We start from the raw sequence: 20,465 nt of genomic DNA on the forward strand, positions 1-20,465 counted from the left end.
TAGGTGGCACTGATGGCAGTTGTAGTGGACAGAGAGAGATTGTTTTTCTATGATTTTAACTAGTGGACTTCGTTGTTTTCAAATCAGTTGATCCATTGGAAGTTGTCCCATATTTCTGAAGTCTATTACATCAGGTGTTTACTACCCAGTGCTATGCTATCTCCATTTTATATATCTTGTTAGTCATGTGCATTTGTCACTGCAATGAAATTTACTGGACTGATTGCAATTCTCTCTGAAGAATTGACCTATACAGTAACAATTATACATACAATTGTTTCATAATCTTTAACAAAATAGTATACTTTTAACATACACATATTTATATTTCAAAACTAAAACAACTATGGTACAGTAAATAGAGCCAACTGGTCCAGTGGTTAACACACGAGCCTATGAATTTTATTATTCATTTACCATGGGTTCAAACCTCACCTGTTCCATGGTCAGTAAATATATTTGTCCTCGTCTAGCTCAAGCATCATGACCCCTCAAGCGGGGTTCCTTGATGCTGGTGAGGGGCTCTTGATCTAGGGAATCGGATCTGTGCTCCAGTTCCCTGAATTGAGCCTAAATGCCTTCCATCCCCCCACAGGCACTGTATAATCCTACGAGTTTAGCGCTCCCCATGATTATAATAATAATCAAGCAGCATGAATAATACAAGTTGTCATCACAACATCTAGAAGCAGTAACAATAATAATAATAATTCATGTTCAGCACTCAACCGACGTGGGTCATTCAGTGCAAGACGTAGTGGAGGCTTCATCCTCCATCTTCTGAGTACCAGACATATGTGCTTCACATTTGTACTCACCCAGATGCCCTTATTATAATTACTCAGAAGCAGTAAAGGAATATGGTCTCTAGTAAATAAACTAATATAATATATTCAATCTTTATTTTTAGGCTAAATGCTGTTTCTTTGGATTAGGCTTCCCTGTTACATTCATCATAATACACAGTATCATGAAGTAATATTCCACAATCAGTATTACACATGAGACATTGCAGATAGTACTGTATGAAGTGCTAAACTCACAGGGATCATACAGTCCATAGAAAATGGGATTTAATTGGGTTTGATTTCAAGGATGAGAAGATGGGTTAATTCCAAGAATGAAGAACCTCCATCCCTCCTCCCATCGCTTGAAGGCTGTGTGCACAGTGAGAGCAAACTAAATTTCTGAAGTTAGGGGCTGATGAAGGACTCTTGATTCTAGGAATTGGACCTACCCTCCCCTATTTTGAATCTGATTGACTTCCAAGCACTGTATAACCACTATGAGTTCAGTACCTTGCCATGAATGTAGTAATAATAATTAGTATATAAATGAATTGGAAAATTAAGCAAATAAAAATAAATTAAAAATTGAACATGCATAATTATTGTATTGAGCAAATCATACACTGACAGTATATGTAATCTATATGAATAACCAGTATACAACAGCAGGGGGTGTACCAAGTTCAGTGGACCCTCGACCAACAATATTAATCTGTTCCTGAGAGCTCATTGTTAGTCGAAATTATCGTTAGTCGAATTAATTTTCCCCATAAGAAATAATGGAAATCAAATAAATCCGTTTCTGACACCCCAAAGTAATGAAAAAAAAAAATTTTACCATATGAAATATTAATTTTAATACATAAACTGAAGAAGACATGTACAATTACATGACACTTACCTTTATTGAAGATCTGGTGATGATTGATGGGATGGGAGGAGGGGTGTGTGTGGATGGTGTTAGTGTTTAGAAGGGGAATCCCCTTCCATTAGGACTTGAGGTGTCAAGTCCTTTTCCGGGGTTACTTCCCTTCTTTTCATGCCACTAGGATCAGCTTGAGAGTCACTGGACCTCTGTCGCACAACATATCTGTCCATAGAGGCCTGTACCTCCCATTCCTTTATGACATTCCTGAAGTATTTCACAACATTGTCAGTGTAATAGTCACCAGCACGGCTTGCAATAGCTGTGTGAGGGTGATTTTCATCAAAAAAGGTTTGCACTTTAAGCTACATTGCACACATTTCCTTAATCTTTGAAGTAGACAACTTCTTCAATTTCTCTCTCCCCTCCTCTGAAGCAGTTTCCTCAGGTCTGGCCTCTTGTTGTTGAAGATGATCTTGCAGCTCATCAGTGGTTAGTTCTTCATTGTCCTCCTCCACCAACTCTTCCACATCTTCCCCATTAACCTCCAACCCCAAGGACTTCCCCAATGCCACAATTGATTCCACAACTGGCATAGGCTTCTCAGGGTTAGCCTCAAATCCTTCAAATCCCTTTTGTCTACACATTCTGGCCACAGATTCTTCCAAGCAGAGTTCAAGGTCCTCTTAGTCACTTCCTCCCAAGCCTTACCTATAATGTTTACACAATTGAGGATGCTAAAGTGATCTCTCCAAAACTCTCTTAGAGTCAATTGAGTTTCTGAGGTCACTACAAAGCACCTTTCAAACATAGCTTTTGTGTAGATTTTTTTGAAGTTTGCAGTGACCTGCTGGTCCATGGGCTGCAGGAGAGGAGTGGTATTAGGAGGCAAAAACTTTACCTTAATGAAGCTCATGTCCCCAGAAAGTCACTCTGCCACGTCTGAAGGATGACCAGGAGCATTGTCTAATACCAGAAGGCACTTAAGGTCCAATTTATTTTCCAGGAGGTAATTTTTCAGTGGGGGCAAATGCATGGTGTAACCAGTCATAGAAAAGGTCTATAGTGACCCATGCCTTAATGTTTGCCCTCCACATCACACACAAATTAGCCTTGAGGACATTGTTTTTCCTGAACACTCTGGGAGTTTCAGAGTGACACACCAATAAAGGCTTCACTTTGCAATCACCACTAGCATTAGCACACATCAACAGACTAAGCCTGTCTTTCATAGGCTTATGTCCTAGGAGTGCCTTTTCCTCCTGAGTAATGTAGGTCCTGCTTGGCATTTTCTTCCAAAACAGGCCTGTTTCATCATAATTAAACACTTGTTCAGGTTTCAATTCTTTACTATGTACTCCTTGAATTCCTGCACATATTTTTCAGCCGCTTTTTGGTCCGAACTGGCAGCCTCACCATGCCTTTTCACACTATGTATGCCACTACGATTCTTAAATCTCTCAAACCAACCTTTGCTGGCCTTAAATTCACTCACATCACCACTAGTTGCAGACATTTTTCTAATTAAATCGTCATGCAACTTCCTAGCCTTTTCACATATGATCGCTTGAGAGATGCTATCTCCTGCTATATGTTTTTCGTTTATCCACACCAATAACACTCTCTCACCATCTTCTATCACTTGCGATCTCAGTTTCGAAAACATTGTTGCACCTTTGGCAAGAACAGCTTTCTTGATTGCCGTTTTCTTGGCCACAATAGTAGCAATGGTTGATTGGGGTTTTGTGTACAACTTGGCCAGCTCGGAGACATGCACTCCACTTTCATACTTAGCAATGATCTCTTTCTTCATATCCATAGTAATTCTCACCCTTTTTGCTGTAGGGTTGGCACTAGAAGCTTTCTTGGGGCCCATGGTGACTTATTTTGCAGGTGCAATCACTTAAAATGCTGTGATAATATGAAATGTTCCGATTGTGTTTGGATGGGACCGCAGTGGCTGGCTGGCTTGTAAACAATGGCACCCACGGGACAAGTGAGGTGTGCTCAGGCCACAAGTGGATGCGTCTCGAACGGAACGAATCGTGTTGGTCGAGTTTTTTAGCGCTAGTCAAGGCAAAATTTTTGCGTTAAAATGTATCGCTAGTCGGATTTAATGTTATACGATGCCATCGTTGGTCGAGGGTCACTGTACTAGTATCACTAATTTTGATAGTATCACCGGGTATTGGCTAATTTGATGGTATCTGTATCAGTCTAAAATTGAGTATTATTAAAAATTGTTTATCATCCCATCTCTTTACAATAGCATGAAAATATCGCAAATATACTTAGGTGATGACTCTCTGACACTTGAAGATCTCTAGCAGACTAAAAAGTATTTTTTTTTAACACTGGCTGTCTCCCACCAAGGTAAGGTGATGTAAAAAGAAACACCTTAACCATCATTCACACTATCATTGTCTTGGTATTTCCATTATTTCCATGCAGATACTGTACAAGAGTTATTCATATTTATTACTACACTGTTGATTTTAACTTTACTATCCACAGTGTCTCACAAACACACACTTACCTCTGTTCACTGAACAGATGATACATAGAGTTGTGCGACAAACTCTTACCAATATATTTATCAAATTCCAAAAGTATAAAAATATATTATTATACAGTACTATACAGAGCACATCAACAATATAAAAGAACTAAAACACCAATACATCAAAAATCGATGGAAATCAAATATATTGAACTTTACAAGCAGTCGAAAACCACACATCAAAATTCAGTCTAGTGTTATACAGTGGAACCTTGGTACTTGAAAAATTTGATATTCGAAGGCTTTGTTTCGTAAAAAAATCATCGGTAGTTGACCATTTGCTTGGCACTCGACCAAACAAACCCGACCTGCCAGAACTTCACTGTAAACTATTTTGTGTTTCTTGGCCTTTTTTGGTGTGTTTTTTTTTTATATGATTTGTACAAATAAGTCATCATGGGCCCTACGAAGATTAATGATAACAGCCAACCAAAAAAAAAAAATTGGTTGGGAAAAATTAGTTAGGTACTCAAACAGATCAGCACTCAAACAGCCTTCTGGAATGAATTAAGTTCAAGTACCAAGATTCCAGTGTATTACATACAAAAATTATATCATTTTATTCATCATTAATTATATTAAAATAAATACTGTACAGTATTTTGATAATGATGCAGTACAGCCTCTCCTCACTTAACGACTGAGTTCCGTTCCAAAAACCACATCGGTAAACGAATTCGTCACTAAGCAAGGGGTATGCTATAATGGTAGTGGATTTGTGTCAACCATCTTTCATATTGTTTTAATGTCACCTTTGCACCATTTATAACATTCTTAGTATATTTTTAAATGTTTATACAGTAGTGTACTGTATATTGTAATAAACAAATAGAGAAAATCAGCTCTATTATACATTATTTAGGTACGTATTCTGGCCAGAGAGCCCATCCTAAGTTCGAGTAGTCAGTAAACAAGTACATCGCTAAGTGAGGAGAGGCTGTATACTAATGTCTAGTAAAAGTTATTTATTCACACTTTTGTAAAGTCTCGTACTTAATTATAAAAAAAGTTATACGTATATACACCTTTAATATAAAATTGAAAAATTTTAGTTTTATTTTATTAATTTATAATAAATTTAACATACATAGCATCATAAATTATTCAAAACACTATAGTCAAAAGGCACAGGGCGGACACAGAGCATAGGTACACTGTTATTCTACCAACTCCATTTCTGTCTCGCTGTGGCAGAGACTCCCTTTCAATTTCATTATCTTCTGGTGGCTGCCATGGAACACTTGAAGCTGTTGTTGCAGATGATTTATCTGTGTTGAGAAACAATCTGCCTTATTTATGAACAGTACTATATATAATGTGAATAACAATAGAAAGGCATGAAGTGCAGCAAGTACTACTGTTAATAAAACCATTTTGCCAACATGGGCTTATTTATATACAATTTCAGTTCCAGTAAGGTACAAGTACACTACTAAAATAAAATGTGCTACTAAATGTGCTGGTAATGGGCTTTTGGTTCAAGGAATTAGTTATCTTCCTCACCCTCAGAAAAAAGCTGATTACCTCCTATTCTCCTACCAAAGTATGATCCTTTATTAGTTTAATACTTCCCTATGATAATGTGATCATATTTTGACATTGATAAATACCACTATTAGCAAGTGCAACAGGAGAGGTAGCTTATCTTCACATTATCGTTAATTTTTTCTCCCCCTTTGCCCACATAATACATGTATTCCCCCACACAAGAATCATGTGACTAAGTCAACAATTTGAAAAATGCAGTAGTGGAAGAGGGCAGCTAAAAACCTAATCAAATTTTAAGAATATCTATGCAGTCAAATACAATAGGTTTCTGGCTTTGTTATGCAGTGTTCCAGGCCCATGGTAGGTGTAGTAATCTCTCAGAAATCTTCATTGTTTTGTCAATCCCACTGATAACATGCACGAATTTTTATCACATACAGAAAATTGCTGGTAGATATTGGGCACTCCATAAATGCAAACTGACATAGCAAACCTGCATAAAGCTAAAAATTACTTGTTTCTCTACATGCTGTGATAGCTAAAAAAAAAAATGCATGAAGAGCAAAAATGAACAGTACCATGACTGGAACAATACACAAATAATCAGCACACAGAAGAAACTTATGATGTTTCGGTCCGTCCAAGTTAAACTGAAACCATCGACTAGTCAATGGTCCAAGTCAGACTGAAACATCATAGGTTTCTTTCTCCTAAGCATGGGCTATTTGTGTAAAAAATCCATGCTTCTATTCTATTTGGATTCTCCTCCACACTATCCTATCATCTTTTGAAAAATTAGGAAAGAGTTACACTCGTGTTTCAACTTAAGAACAAGTTGTCTGTAATATTTAATTTATTACAGTAAAGAAAATGATAGTGTAAAGGATATGGTAATTGCATGTCAAATGCTCGGAAGTGCAGATCAGCATTCTTATAATGTATTTTCTCTATTTTTTTTTTGACTCCGAACTTAATTGTGCATCACCATAACTGAAGTGTTTGTAAGTCAGGGATTCCCTGTACATTGGCAAATGAGATCTATTGAGTACACATGACAGTGGCTTCGGAACTCTGGGTTACCACTGCTATTTCAACACCTTTGCCTCTTCCCACCCTTCCTCTTTTATTACCACTATATATTGCTGTAGGACTCTTATGAGCTTAACACTTTCCATGAATACAGTATAATAATGATCAGAGTCCAAAATCTTTGAAACATTGTCCAAGCAAATTTCTTACCTTGTTCTCTTTCCCCAATGCTTGGTAAGATGGTGGATACTGATACAGTGGGTCTGAATCTTGGCTTAAACACTTCAATATCCTGGTCACTTTTAGTACACTTTTCTTGGCTGGGCTGGAGTTGTATGAAGTCTGGATACTTGGCTTTTCTTGGCAGCTGCGAAATCATAAAACTGATAAAACTATTTTAAGTGCATTCACAGTGATTTGAAAGCTTTCTACAATATAGCTTTTGTTTTTAATTGTAATGTATTATTTTAACATAACTGGTGATGGCACTTGATCTTTGTGCTTTAAGCTAACTGACCACTCTAGAAAATACAAATGGGAGAAATGTCACTAATGATAAGAAATTGCTAACAATTTTGCTTGTCTTGACACATGGGAAAAGAAGCGCATATAATAGTTGTAGCTACACTGAGAGTAAAAGGTAGATGGGATACAAGGAGAATAGAAGCATCAGGGAAGAGAGAGGTGAAGGTTTATAAACTAAAAGAGGAGGCAGTTAGGGTAAGATATAAACAGCTATTGGAGGATAGATGGGCTAATGAGAGCATAGGCAATGGGGTCGAAGAGGAATGGGGTAGGTTTAAAAATGTAGTGTTAGAGTGTTCAGCAGAAGTTTGTGGTTACAGGAAAGTGGGTGCAGGAGGGAAGAGGAGCGATTGGTGGAATGATGATGTAAAGAGAGTAGTAAGGGAGAAAAAGTTAGCATATGAGAAGTTTTTACAAAGTAGAAGTGATGCAAGGAGGGAAGAGTATATGGAGAAAAAGAGAGAGGTTAAGAGAGTGGTGAAGCAATGTAAAAAGAGAGCAAATGAGAGAGTGGGTGAGCTGTTATCAACAAATTTTGTTGAAAATAAGAAAAAGTTTTGGAGTGAGATTAACAAGTTAAGGAAGCCTAGAGAACAAATGGATTTGTCAGTTAAAAATAGGAGAGGAGAGTTATTAAATGGAGAGTTAGAGGTATTGGGAAGATGGAGGGAATATTTTGAGGAATTGTTAAATGTTGATGAAGATAGGGAAGCTGTGATTTCGTGTATAGGGCAAGGAGGAATAACATCTTGTAGGAGTGAGGAAGAGCCAGTTGTGAGTGTGGGGGAAGTTCGTGAGGCAGTAGGTAAAATGAAAGGGGGTAAGGCAGCCGGGATTGATGGGATAAAGATAGAAATGTTAAAAGCAGGTGGGGATATAGTTTTGGAGTGGTTGGTGCAATTATTTAATAAATGTATGGAAGAGAGTAAGGTACCTAGGGATTGGCAGAGAGCATGCATAGTTCCTTTGTATAAAGGCAAAGGGGATAAAAGAGAGTGCAAAAATTATAGGGGGATAAGTCTGTTGAGTGTACCTGGTAAAGTGTATGGTAGAGTTATAATTGAAAGAATTAAGAGTAAGACGGAGAATAGGATAGCAGATGAACAAGGAGGCTTTAGGAAAGGTAGGGGGTGTGTGGACCAGGTGTTTACAGTGAAACATATAAGTGAACAGTATTTAGATAAGGCTAAAGAGGTCTTTGTGGCATTTATGGATTTGGAAAAGGCGTATGACAGGGTGGATAGGGGGGCAATGTGGCAGATGTTGCAAGTGTATGGTGTAGGAGGTAGGTTACTGAAAGCAGTGAAGAGTTTTTACGAGGATAGTGAGGCTCAAGTTAGAGTATGTAGAAAAGAGGGAAATTTTTTCCCAGTAAAAGTAGGCCTTAGACAAGGATGTGTGATGTCACAGTGGTTGTTTAATATATTTATAGATGGGGTTGTAAGAGAAGTAAATGCGAGGGTCTTGGCAAGAGGCGTGGAGTTAAAAGATAAAGAATCACACACAGGGTGGGAGTTGTCACAGCTGCTCTTTGCTGATGACACTGTGCTCTTGGAAGATTCTGAAGAGAAGCTGCAGAGATTGGTGGATGAATTTGGTAGGGTGTGCAAAAGAAGAAAATTAAAGGTGAATACAGGAAAGAGTAAGGTTATGAGGATAACAAAAAGATTAGGTGATGAAAGATTGAATATCAGATTGGAGGGAGAGAGTATGGAGGAGGTGAACGTATTCAGATATTTGGGAGTGGACGTGTCAGCGGATGGATCTATGAAAGATGAGGTGAATCATAGAATTGATGAGGGAAAAAGAGTGAGTGGTGCACTTAGGAGTCTGTGGAGACAGAGAACTTTGTCCTTGGAGGCAAAGAGGGGAATGTATGAGAGTATAGTTTTACCAACGCTCTTATATGGGTGTGACGCATGGGTGATGAATGTTGCAGCGAGGAGAAGGCTGGAGGCAGTGGAGATGTCATGTCTGAGGGCAATGTGTGGTGTGAATATAATGCAGAGAATTCGTAGTTTGGAAGTTAGGAGGAGGTGCGGGATTACCAAAACTGTTGTCCAGAGGGCTGAGGAAGGGTTGTTGAGGTGGTTCGGACATGTAGAGAGAATGGAGCGAAACAGAATAACTTCAAGAGTGTATCAGTCTGTAGTGGAAGGAAGGCGGGGTAGGGGTCGGCCTAGGAAGGGTTGGAGGGAGGGGGTAAAGGAGGTTTTGTGTGCGAGGGGCTTGGACTTCCAGCAGGCATGCGTGAGCGTGTTTGATAGGAGTGAATGGAGACAAATGGTTTTTAATACTTGACGTGCTGTTGGAGTGTGAGCAAAGTAACATTTATGAAGGGATTCAGGGAAACCGGCAGGCCGGACTTGAGTCCTGGAGATGGGAAGTACAGTGCCTGCACTCTGAAGGAGGGGTGTTAATGTTGCGGTTTAAAAACTGTAGTGTAAAGCACCCTTCTGGCAAGACAGTGATGGAGTGAATGATGGTGAAAGTTTTTCTTTTTCGGGCCACCCTGCCTTGGTGGGAATCAGCCAGTGTGATAATAAAAAAAAAAATAATACTTGAAATGGCAGATATAAGAAGGTGGCTAAAAAATGCATATGATATTGTACTAATAAATGGGGAGGAATATGTACTTAATAATTTTTTTAGAAAATATATTTGCATTGATTATTTTTGTACTCGACGCAAACGCTTAACCCACATGGGTCGTTGAGTGTCACATAGCAAGGGTGAGAGATGGTAGAAGAATTTGGGTTGTTGAAAGAGGACAAGGAGGGAAAGGGGAAGGGTTGATTCGAAGTTAATACATCAGACTGATGTCAAACCACAGAGTGGGTGAGGTTTGAACTCATGTTATGATTTTAAGAATGATGATGTCAACAAAGAAATCAAAAGATAATCTGCTTTAGAGGCAAGACTCTCAGAACACAACAGAGTAATGCCAGAGTGCTGACAAGGGTATCAGAATGAAGTAAGAATATCTGATGAACAGAACAGCTGATCAACAAACATAGGACTGTCAGTACAGCCTAACAATTCATACAGAGTAGTGCTGGGCATCCCTTCATAAGATAACTTTGTAACCAACACTCAGGCATGTGTGTACTATTTCCTACAACTGGCAGTACTGGAGGGCCCCATATATACAACACCTTCTTTTAGGTGTTCCACGTTTTCATTGGCTTCAAATTGTTTGCCATTCTAATGGTATTAAAGCTAACTTACGATAATGAGCTTGACACTATCATCATTACTGATTTTATGTCAATCACTGAAGGCTCTTGACTCAATAGTGACTAGCAACATGCTCATTGGAAAAGCTATGTATAGATGCTCAAAAATCTGGGAAAAAGAAATTAATGTACAATTGTTGTGGATTCTGTCATGCACTGGATTGCTCCTTCAGGAAAAAGTTGATATGTTAGCCAAGAAAAGTACCCTGAAGAATAATGTAGAATATAACTTTGATGTATCTGTGTCTAGCATTAGGAATAATATTAGAGCAATAAATAATGAAACTGAATGTTATGGGAATGCAATTAGAAGCATGAACATAGGTACATTTATGGAGCAACTTGCAATGTGAACAAACTGATTATGAAGTGGTCAGGCTTAGGCTTGGTTACAGGTACTTCTGGCAGTTTGGCACACACACACACACACACACACACATGATCAAACCAAATGCACTTATTGAGGAATATAGAGAATAATAACTTATATGACATGTCAAGATATCTTATTAATGATTTTTTTTTTTTTTTTTTTTTTTTTAAAGTCGGCTTTAAACCAACGAGGCAGGGTGGCCCAAAAAGAAAGAAAATCCCCAAAAAGAAAATACTTTCATCAACATTCAACACTTTCACCTCACTCACACATAATCACTGTTTTTGCAGAGGTGCTCAGAACACAACAGTTCAGAAGCATATACATATAAAGATACACAACATATCCCTCCAAACCGCTAATATCCCGAACCCCTCCTTTAGAGTGCAGGCATTGTACTTCCCATTTCCAGGACTCAAGTCCGGCTATATAAAAATAACTGGTTTCCCTGAATCCCTTCACTAAGTATTACCCTGCTCACACTCCAACAGATCGTCAGGTCCCAAATAACATTCGTTTCCATTCACTCCTATCGAACACGCTCATGCACGCCTGCTGGAAGTCCAAGCCCCTTGCCCACAAAACCTCCCTTACCCCCTTCCTTCCAACCTTTTCGAGGACGACCCCTACCCTGTCTTCCTTCCCCTACAGATTTATACGCTCTCCATGTCATTCTACTTTGATCCATTCTCTCTAAATGACCAAACCACCTCAACAACCCCTCTTCAGCCCTCTGAGTAATACTTTTATTAACTCCACACCTCCTAATTTCCATACTCCGAATATTCTGCATGATATTTACACCACACATTGCCCTTAGACAGGACATCTCCACTGCCTCCAACCACCTCCTCGCTGCTGCATTCACAACCTAAGCTTCACGCCCATATAAGAGTGTTGGTACTACTATACTTTCATACATTCCCTTCTTTGCCTCCATAGATAACGTTTTTTTGTCTCCACATATACCTCGATGCACCACTCACCTTTTTTCCCTATGATTAACCTCATCCTTCATAAATCCATCCTCCGACACGTCAACTCCCAAGTATCTGAAAACATTCACTTCTTCCATACTCCTCCTCCCTAATTTGATATCTAATTTTTCTTTATCTAAATCATTTGATACCCTCATCACCTTACTCTTTTCTATGTTCACCTTCAACTTTCTACCTTTACACACACTCCCAAACTCATCCACTAACCTTTGCAATTTTTCTTTAGAATCTCCCATAAGGACAGTATCATCAGCAAAAAGTAACTGTGTCAATTCCCATTTTGTATTTGATTCCCCATAATTTAATCCCACCCCTCTCCCGAACACCCTAGCATTTACTTCTTTTACAACCCCATCTATAAATATATTAAACAACCATGGTGACATTACACATCCCTGTCTAAGACCTACTTTTACTGGGAAGTAGTCTCCCTCTCTTCTACACACCCTAACTTGAGCCTCATTATCCTCATAAAAACTCTTTACAGCCTTTAGTAACTTGCCACCTATTCCATATACTTGCAACATCTGCCACATTGCTCCTCTATCCACTCTATCATATGCCTTTTCTAAATCCATAAATACAATAAAATCTTCCCTACCTTTATCTAAATACTGTTCACATATATGCTTCAATATAAACACTTGAGCTACACATCCCCTACCCACTCTGAAACCTCCTTGCTCACCCGCAATCCTACATTCTGTCTTACCTCTAATTCTTTCAATTATAACCCTACTGTACACTTTTCCTGGTATACTCAGTAAACTTATTCCTCTATAATTTTTACAATCTCTTTTGTACCCCTTCCCTTTATATAAAGGGACTATACATGCTCTCTGCCAATCCCTAGGTACCTTCCCCTCTTTCATACATTTATTAAACAAAAATACCAACCACTCCAACACTATAACTCCCCCTGCTTTTAACATTTCTGTCATGATCCCGTCAGTTCCAGCTGCTTTATGTTCTTCTTCACTCCTACAAGATGGTATACCTCCCTGGCCAGTGCATGAAATTACCGCTTCCCTTTCTTCGTCGACATTTAAAAGTTCCTCAAAATATTCTCGCCATCTACCTAAAACCTCCATCTCCCCATCTACTAACTCCCCTACTCTGTTTTTAACTGACAAGTCCATTCGTTCTCTATCTCTAGGCTTTCTTAACTTGTTTAACTCATTCCAAAATTTTTTCTTATTTTCATTAAAATTTCTTGACAGTGCCTCTCCCACTCTATCATCTGCCCTCCTTTTGCACTCTCTCACCACTCTCTTCACCTTTCTTTTATTCTCCATATACTCCACTCTTCTTATAACACTTCTGCTTTGTAAAAACATCTCATAATTTAACTTTTTCTCTTTTATCACACTCTTTACTTCATCATTCCACCAATCACTCCTCTTTCCTCCTGCACCCACCCTCCTATAACCACAAACTTCTGCCCCACATTCTAATACTGCATTTTTAAAACTATTCCAACCCTCTTCACCCCCCCCCCACTACTCATACTTGCACCAGCCCACCTTTCTGCCAATAGCTGCTTATATCTCATCCGAACTTCTTCCTCCCTTAATTTATACACTTTCACCTCCCTCTTGCTTTTGTTGCCATTTTCCTCTTGTCCCATCTACCTCTTACTCTAACTGTAGCTACAACTAAATAATGATCCGATATATCAGTTGCCCCTCTATAAACGTGTACATCCTGGAGCCTACCCACCTACCTTTTATCCACCAAAACATAATCTAACAAACTACTTTCATTATGTGCTATATCATACCTTGTATATTTATTTATCATCTTCTTCATAAAATATGTATTACTTATTACCAAACCTCTTTCTACACATAGCTCAATTAAAGGCTCCTCATTTACATTTACCCCTGGCACCCCAAATTTAACTACTACTCTCTCCACAACATTTTTGCCCACTTTAGCATTGAAATCCCCAACCACTATTACTCTCACACTTGGTTCAAAACTCCCCATGCATTCACTCAACATTTCCCAAAATCACTCTCTCTCCTCTACACTTCTCTCTTCTCCAGGTGCATATATGCTTACTATAACCCACTTTTCACATCCAACCTTTTCCTGCCATAACTTATCCTTCAACATTATTGCTACTCCTTCTTTAGCTCTAACTCTATTTGAAACCCCTGACCTAGTCACATTTATTCCTCTCCACTGAAACTCTCCTACCCCCTTCAGCTTTGTTTCACTTAAAACCAGGACATCCAGCTTCTTTTCATTCATAACATCCACAATCATCTCTTTTTTATCATTTGCACAACATCCACGCACATTCAGACTTCCCACTTTGATAATTTCTTCTTCTTATTCTTTTTAGTAATTTTTACAGGAAAAGGGGTTACTAGCCCATTGTTTCTGGCATTTTAGTTGACTTTTACAATACGCATGGCTTATGGAGGAAAGATTCTTATTCCACTTCCCCATGGATATACGTATAAGGAAAAGTAATAAGACCAAGAACTATTAAGATAAAATCAAAGAAAACTCAGATGAGTGTGTATAAATAAATGTGTACATGTATGTGTAGTGTGACCTAAGTGTAAGTAGAAGTAGCAAGACGTACCTGTAATCTACAGACAAAAGACACCAGCAATCCTACCATCATGTAAAACAATTACAGGCTTTCGTTTCACACTCACTTGGCAGGACGGCAGTACCTCCCTGGGCGGTTGTTGTCTACCAACCTACTACCTACAAAACACACCCACCAAGACAACCTGGACCGTAGGTCAGCTAGACGCCACCAAGCTGCTACACAGTTCGGCCACCTCGGAGAGGCAGATATATATAGCAGATATATTAAGCAAATTTCCTAAATTTGCTTGTAACAGATGAGTGAACTGTACATACAAATCCAGATGTAACTGACTCAGGAAATTGTAATGACAGAGGTACTTATGTTAACCCTCTTGGGGCCTAGTTCCTAGGACTTTTGTGTATCCATATGCTCTTGTATTATTGTCCACAGGATGGTTTACCTGTAGTTTACCTGGAGAGAGCTCCGGAGGTCAACGCCCCTGCGGCCCGGTCTGTGACCAGGCCTCCTGGTGGATCAGAGCCTGATCAACCAGGCTGTTACTGTTGGCTGCACGCAAACCAACGTACGAGCCACAGCCCGGCTGGTCAGGAACCAACTTTAGGTGCTTGTCCAGTGCCAGCTTGAAGACTGCCAGGGGTCTGTTGGTAATCCCCCTTATGTATGCTGGGAGGCAGTTGAACAGTCTCGGGCCCCTGACACTTATTGTATGGTCTCTTAACGTGCTAGTGACACCCCTGCTTTTCATTGGGGGGATGTTGCATCGTCTGCCAAGTCTTTTGCTTTCGTAGTGAGTGATTTTCGTGTGCAAGTTCAGTACTAGTCCCTCTAGGATTTGCCAGGTGTATATAATCATGTATCTCTCCCGCCTGCGTTCCAGGGAATACAGGTTCAGGAACCTCGAGCGCTCCCAGTAATTGAGGTGTTTTATCTCCGTTATGCGCGCCATGAAGGTTCTCTGTACATTTTCTAGGTCAGCAATTTCACCTGCCTTGAAAGGTGCTGTTAGTGTGCAGCAATATTCCAGCCTAGAAAGAACAAGTGACCTGAAGAGTGTCATCATGGGCTTGGCATCCCTAGTTTTGAAGGTTCTCATTATCCATCCTGTCATTTTTCTAGCAGATGCAATTGATACGATGTTATGGTCCTTGAAGGTGAGATCCTCCGACGTGATCACTCCCAGGTCTTTGACGTTGGTGTTTCGCTCTATTTTGTGGCCAGAATGTTTCGTACTCTGATGACGATTTAATTTCCACATGTTTGCCATATCTGAGCAATTGAAATTTCTCATCGTTAAACTTTATATTGTTTTCTGCAGCCCACTGAAAGATTTGGTTGATGTCCACCTGGAGCCTTGCAGTGTCTGCAATGGAAGACACTGTCATGCAGATTCGGGTGTCATCTGCAAAGGAAGACACGGTGCTGTGGCTGACATCCTTGTCTATGTCAGATATGAGGATGAGGAACAAGATGGGAGCGAGTACTGTGCCTTGTGGAACAGAGCTTTTCACCGTAGCTGCCTCGGACTTTACTCTGTTGACTACTACTCTCTGTGTTCTGTTAGTGAGGAAATTATAGATCCATCGACCGACTTTTCCTGTTATTCCTTTAGCACGCATTTTGTGCGCTATTACGCCATGGTCACACTTGTCGAAGGCTTTTGCAAAGTCTGTATATATTACATCTGCATTCTTTTTGTCTTCTAGTGCATCTAGGACCTTGTCGTAGTGATCCAATAGTTGAGACAGACAGGAGCGACCTGTTCTAAACCCATGTTGCCCTGGGTTGTGTAATTGATGGGTTTCTAGATGGGTGGTGATCTTGCTTCCTAGGACCCTTTCAAAGATTTTTATGATATGGGATGTTAGTGCTATCAGTCTGTAGTTCTTTGCTGTTGCTTTACTGCCCCCTTTGTGGAGTGGGGCTATGTCTGTTGTTTTTAGAAACTGTGGAACGACCCCGGTGTCCATGCTCCCTCTCCATAGGATGGTAAAAGCTCGTGATAGGGGCTTCTTGCAGTTCTTGATGAACACGGAGCTCCACAAGTCTGGCCCTGGGGCAGAGTGCATGGGGATGTCATTTATCGCCTGTTCGAAGTCATTTGGCGTCAGGATAACATCAGATAGGCTTGTGTTAACCAAATTCTGTGGCTCATAAAAAATTCATTTTGATCTTCAACTCTCAGTCTGGTTAGCGGCTTGCTAAAAACTGAGTCATATTGGGACTTGAGTAGCTCACTCATTTCCTTGCTGTCATCTGTGTAGGACCCATCTTGTTTAAGTAGGGGCCCAATACTGGACGTTGTTCTCGACTTTGATTTGGCATAGGAGAAGAAATACTTTGGGTTTCTTTCGATTTCATTTATGGCTTTTAGTTCTTCCCGCGATTCCTGACTCCTATAAGATTCCTTTAGCTTAAGTTCGATGCTTGCTATTTCTCTGACCAGTGTCTCCCTACGCCTTTCAGATATATTGACCTCTTTTAGCCGCTCTGTTATTCTTTTCCGTCGCCTGTAAAGGGAGCGCCTGTCTCTTTCTATTTTACATCTACTCCTCCTTTTTCTTAGAGGAATAAGCCTTGTGCATACATCGAGCACCACCGAGTTAATCTGTTCTAGGCACAAGTTGGGGTCTGTGTTGCTTAGCATATCTTCCCAGCTTATATCAGTTAAGATTTGGTTTACTTGGTCCCACTTTATGTTTTTGTTATTGAAGTTGAATTTGGTGAAGGCTCCCTCATGACTAATCTCATTATGTCTGTCTGGGGCTCCACGCATACATGTCTGAACCTCAATTATGTTGTGATCTGAGTATATTGTTTTTGATATGGTGACATTTCGTATCAGATCATCATTGTTAGTGAAGATGAGGTCTAGTGTATTCTCCAGTCTAGTAGGCTCTATTATTTGCTGGTTTAAATTGAATTTTGTGCAGAGATTTAAAAGCTCGTGTGAGTGTGAGTTTTCATCAGAGCTGCCTCCTGGTGTTATTACTGCAACAGTATTATTTGCTATATTCCTCCATTTTAGGTGCCTTAAGTTGAAATCCCCCAGGAGCAAGATGTTGGGTGCAGGAGCTGGCAGATTTTCCAGACAGTGGTCAATTTTTAACAGCTGTTCCTGGAATTGCTGGGATGCTGCATCCGGAGGCTTGTAGACTACCACAATGACTAGGTTTTGGTTCTCGATGAATATGAGATGTACAATAAACTAGCCACTTGAGTGGCAAAATTTAAATCTTTACTGGCGGGAGGAACAATGGCTCAGTTGAAAGCCAACGAAAATGTGGAACACCAAAAAGTGGTGATGGTGGGGCCCTCCAGTACTAAAAGGAGAATGGTCAGAAGCCCACTTATGGTTTCATGCAAAATAGCCTGTTGATCACTAAAAAGAATTAAGGATACCAAATACAAATGCAAATAATTTACTTCTTTTCTACAGTATACAGGCAATGCAGTTTCCACGTAATGAAATATTGTTAAGCACAAAAGAAAGCCACTAGCATGCAATATATTTTGTGAAGATGCTACCTGTCATCTTGCAAAACCTAAGGCAACAGCCTGCAAGTAGTTGGAGAATGGCAGCCACCAGCAAGAAATCTAAAGTTCCTGGCTAGGGAAGCTCACTGATGAGTTTGTACTGTTTGTCCACTTCCATTTAAACTTTAATTTCAAAATAACTGAAATTAGTGAGAATTATTTTGTTGGATGACAGTAAAAGAGGAGACAGAATGATTTTATAGGTTACTGTGAAAGGTTACAAGACACTATACAAAGATGTCTTGAAACCCATTAAGGGAGGTTCTTTGATGCTTATCTTAGTGCTTCTTTTTTATTATAATAATTTGATGCTTGTCATGTACTCTGGATCTGAGGATCTGGACCTGACCTTCCCTTCCATGGATTGAACCTGACTGTTTCCCATTTCCCAAGCATTGTATGACCCCTATAAGTTTAGCACTCCCCCCATGAATGTAATAACGTGTGTAATGGCTTAAACACATCTTGTTGGCATTTGTAGAGCCACTGACAGTACAGTGTACCTTACACACATTGCCTGGCATTTTAGGACTCATTCCCCATGGGTTCGAACCCCACCTGTTCCATGGTTTGTTTGCAATCATCTTATTACGATTTCATGAGTTATTAATAACAAGGTTAATAATACTCACCCCCTGTACTAACTCTCGACCATGGCCTTCACACGAGGGTTCATGCTGACCATACATGGTCATCTCTTGCAAAGTTGATATTAGCTGCTTGTTCTGCCATGTTGTTTTGTCATAAAGGATGTCATAAAATGATGTATTGAAGTATTCTGGAAAATACAAAAATGGTTAACTAAATAAATCAAAACCCTTGTTTAAAATAGCAACTGAGTTGTAGTTGTATATATATTGGCAGTCATAGAAAATATTCATTTCGATCAACCAAGACTACAATTAAATAATGGTACTCTAAAAATCCTGGCTACTTTTTAAGTGATAATTACAATGATTACACAGCATTTGTGTGTATAGTCATTCACTTTTCCTTTGAACAAGTAGGACTTGGTAAACTGAATAACTAAAAACAAAAATTGATGAAGGGGTGAAAGGATGGAGGGATGAAGGAACTGCACCACATACCATCTAAGTTGTACCATACCCATATTAAGACAAACCTAAAGCCACCAGTTTGCATTAATAAGGAAAGTCATAAGGATCAGTCACAGATCAAGTTCCATAGGTATTAGGATAAATATGCTTGTTTTTCCTGGTACTATACATTATGAGATGCTCCAGTCTTCAGAACATACATAACTTGACATGACATTGACTGTTGCCATTCCTCTTTGCCAGATGTTAGTTGCCTCTTGCTCACCTACTCTGTCTTAATCTCACTGTCCCTTCTTTTCATTTACTTGCAGCTTATTAATGGTGCAGAATGACCTGAAGCATTTTCTAAATTTTCTTTTTAAATTGTGTAATACTTGTGAATATTTAAATGTTATGAGTACAGTGGATCCCCGGTTAACGAACTTTTTTCATTCCAGTAGTATGTTCAGGTGCCAGTACTGACCGAATTTTTTCCCATAAGGAATATTGTGAAGTAGATTAGTCCATTTCAGACCCCCAAACATACACGTACAAACGCACTTACATAAATACACTTACATAATTGGTCGCATTTGGAGGTGATCGTTAAGCGGGGGTCCACTGTACTTTGTTCTAGCATGTGCAGGAGGGCTTTGCTTTACAGCATTTTACTAATTCATTGGTTTTCAATTATACCCACTTTTCATTTAATCAACTTCCTATAATAAATATATTCACCACTCACTATAAGCTAAGGACAATAATATTTTAAGGTGAGTAATGTGTGCAGTGTATATGCATTTTTTAGACCTAGTTCTATTCCTCACTTAATATTAGATAGTGTAAACATGTTATTAGGCTTTTATATGCATTTGAAAGTGAAAAATGGCTATGATTCACTGTATAGTGATTTTCGGTTGACAGCCGTATCCCAGAACCTAACCTGCTGTATAAGTGGGGCTCTCTTGTACAGCAGTAGACTGCAACCTAACCTGCTGTGTAAGTGAGGCCTGCTTGTATAAAATCTTTGGAGTACTTGAATAGATGACTTCTGAATAATACTGTAGGATGATAAAGGTAAAAAATATTTGATTACATTTAAGTAATGTTAAGCATTGTAACTTATATAGGTCTTAAGCTTTTGACTTGCCAGAATAGTCTCCTTCACATCGTGAATTCATAGTTTCAGGTATGGTAATTTTACTGCAACTTGAGAGCAACAGTGGTACAGTGCTATAAGAAAAATTTTAATTACATATTGTACTTCATTAACAGGCAGACACTGCTGCGTGGTCAGCAGTACATGACCTTCCAGTTTCATATAGAGGCATTCCATTCACGGAATATTTTGCTGTTATAGCTACCCACCTTCACACCCATTGGCAACAACGTTGGTTTGCTCTGCTCAATAACAAACTTTGTTCTATTAAACCGAGTATAGGTTACTGGCCATCTTCTTG

The 20,465-nt window shown here is 39.3% G+C and overlaps 2 protein-coding genes across 4 annotated transcripts in view; one reads left to right on the forward strand and one right to left on the reverse strand.

The window, feature by feature from the left end:
- The window catches only part of aralar1 (calcium-binding mitochondrial carrier protein aralar1), a 661,842-nt gene that overhangs the window by 598,486 nt on the left and 42,891 nt on the right, over positions 1 to 20,465 (forward strand). The gene's annotated exons all lie outside the window — the stretch shown is intronic.
- Positions 888 to 19,555, reverse strand: LOC138855510 (uncharacterized). Its single transcript, XM_070105222.1, has 3 exons — positions 18,601 to 19,555; positions 6,941 to 7,097; positions 888 to 5,481 (listed from the first exon to the last, which is right to left on the reverse strand). Exons 1-3 carry the CDS (start codon positions 18,661 to 18,663, stop codon positions 5,318 to 5,320), a joined length of 384 nt encoding a protein of 127 aa, XP_069961323.1. The 5' UTR covers positions 18,664 to 19,555; the 3' UTR covers positions 888 to 5,317.

The sequence above is a fragment of the Cherax quadricarinatus genome, chromosome 97 (genome assembly GCF_038502225.1).
Source record: "Cherax quadricarinatus isolate ZL_2023a chromosome 97, ASM3850222v1, whole genome shotgun sequence".
NCBI classification, from domain to species: domain Eukaryota; kingdom Metazoa; phylum Arthropoda; class Malacostraca; order Decapoda; family Parastacidae; genus Cherax; species Cherax quadricarinatus.

Excerpts from the sequence above, each read along its gene's own strand:
- LOC138855510 (XM_070105222.1), bottom strand. The coding sequence starts at position 18,663 with ATGACCATGTATGGTCAGCATGAACCCTCGTGTGAAGGCCATGGTCGA. Across the intron at positions 7,098-18,600 it reads GTCGAGAGTTAGTACAGGGG|CTGCCAAGAAAAGCCAAGTA; the intron begins GTGAGTATTATT and ends ATGATTTCGCAG. Across the intron at positions 5,482-6,940 it reads CATTGGGGAAAGAGAACAAG|ATAAATCATCTGCAACAACA; the intron begins GTAAGAAATTTG and ends TTCTCAACACAG.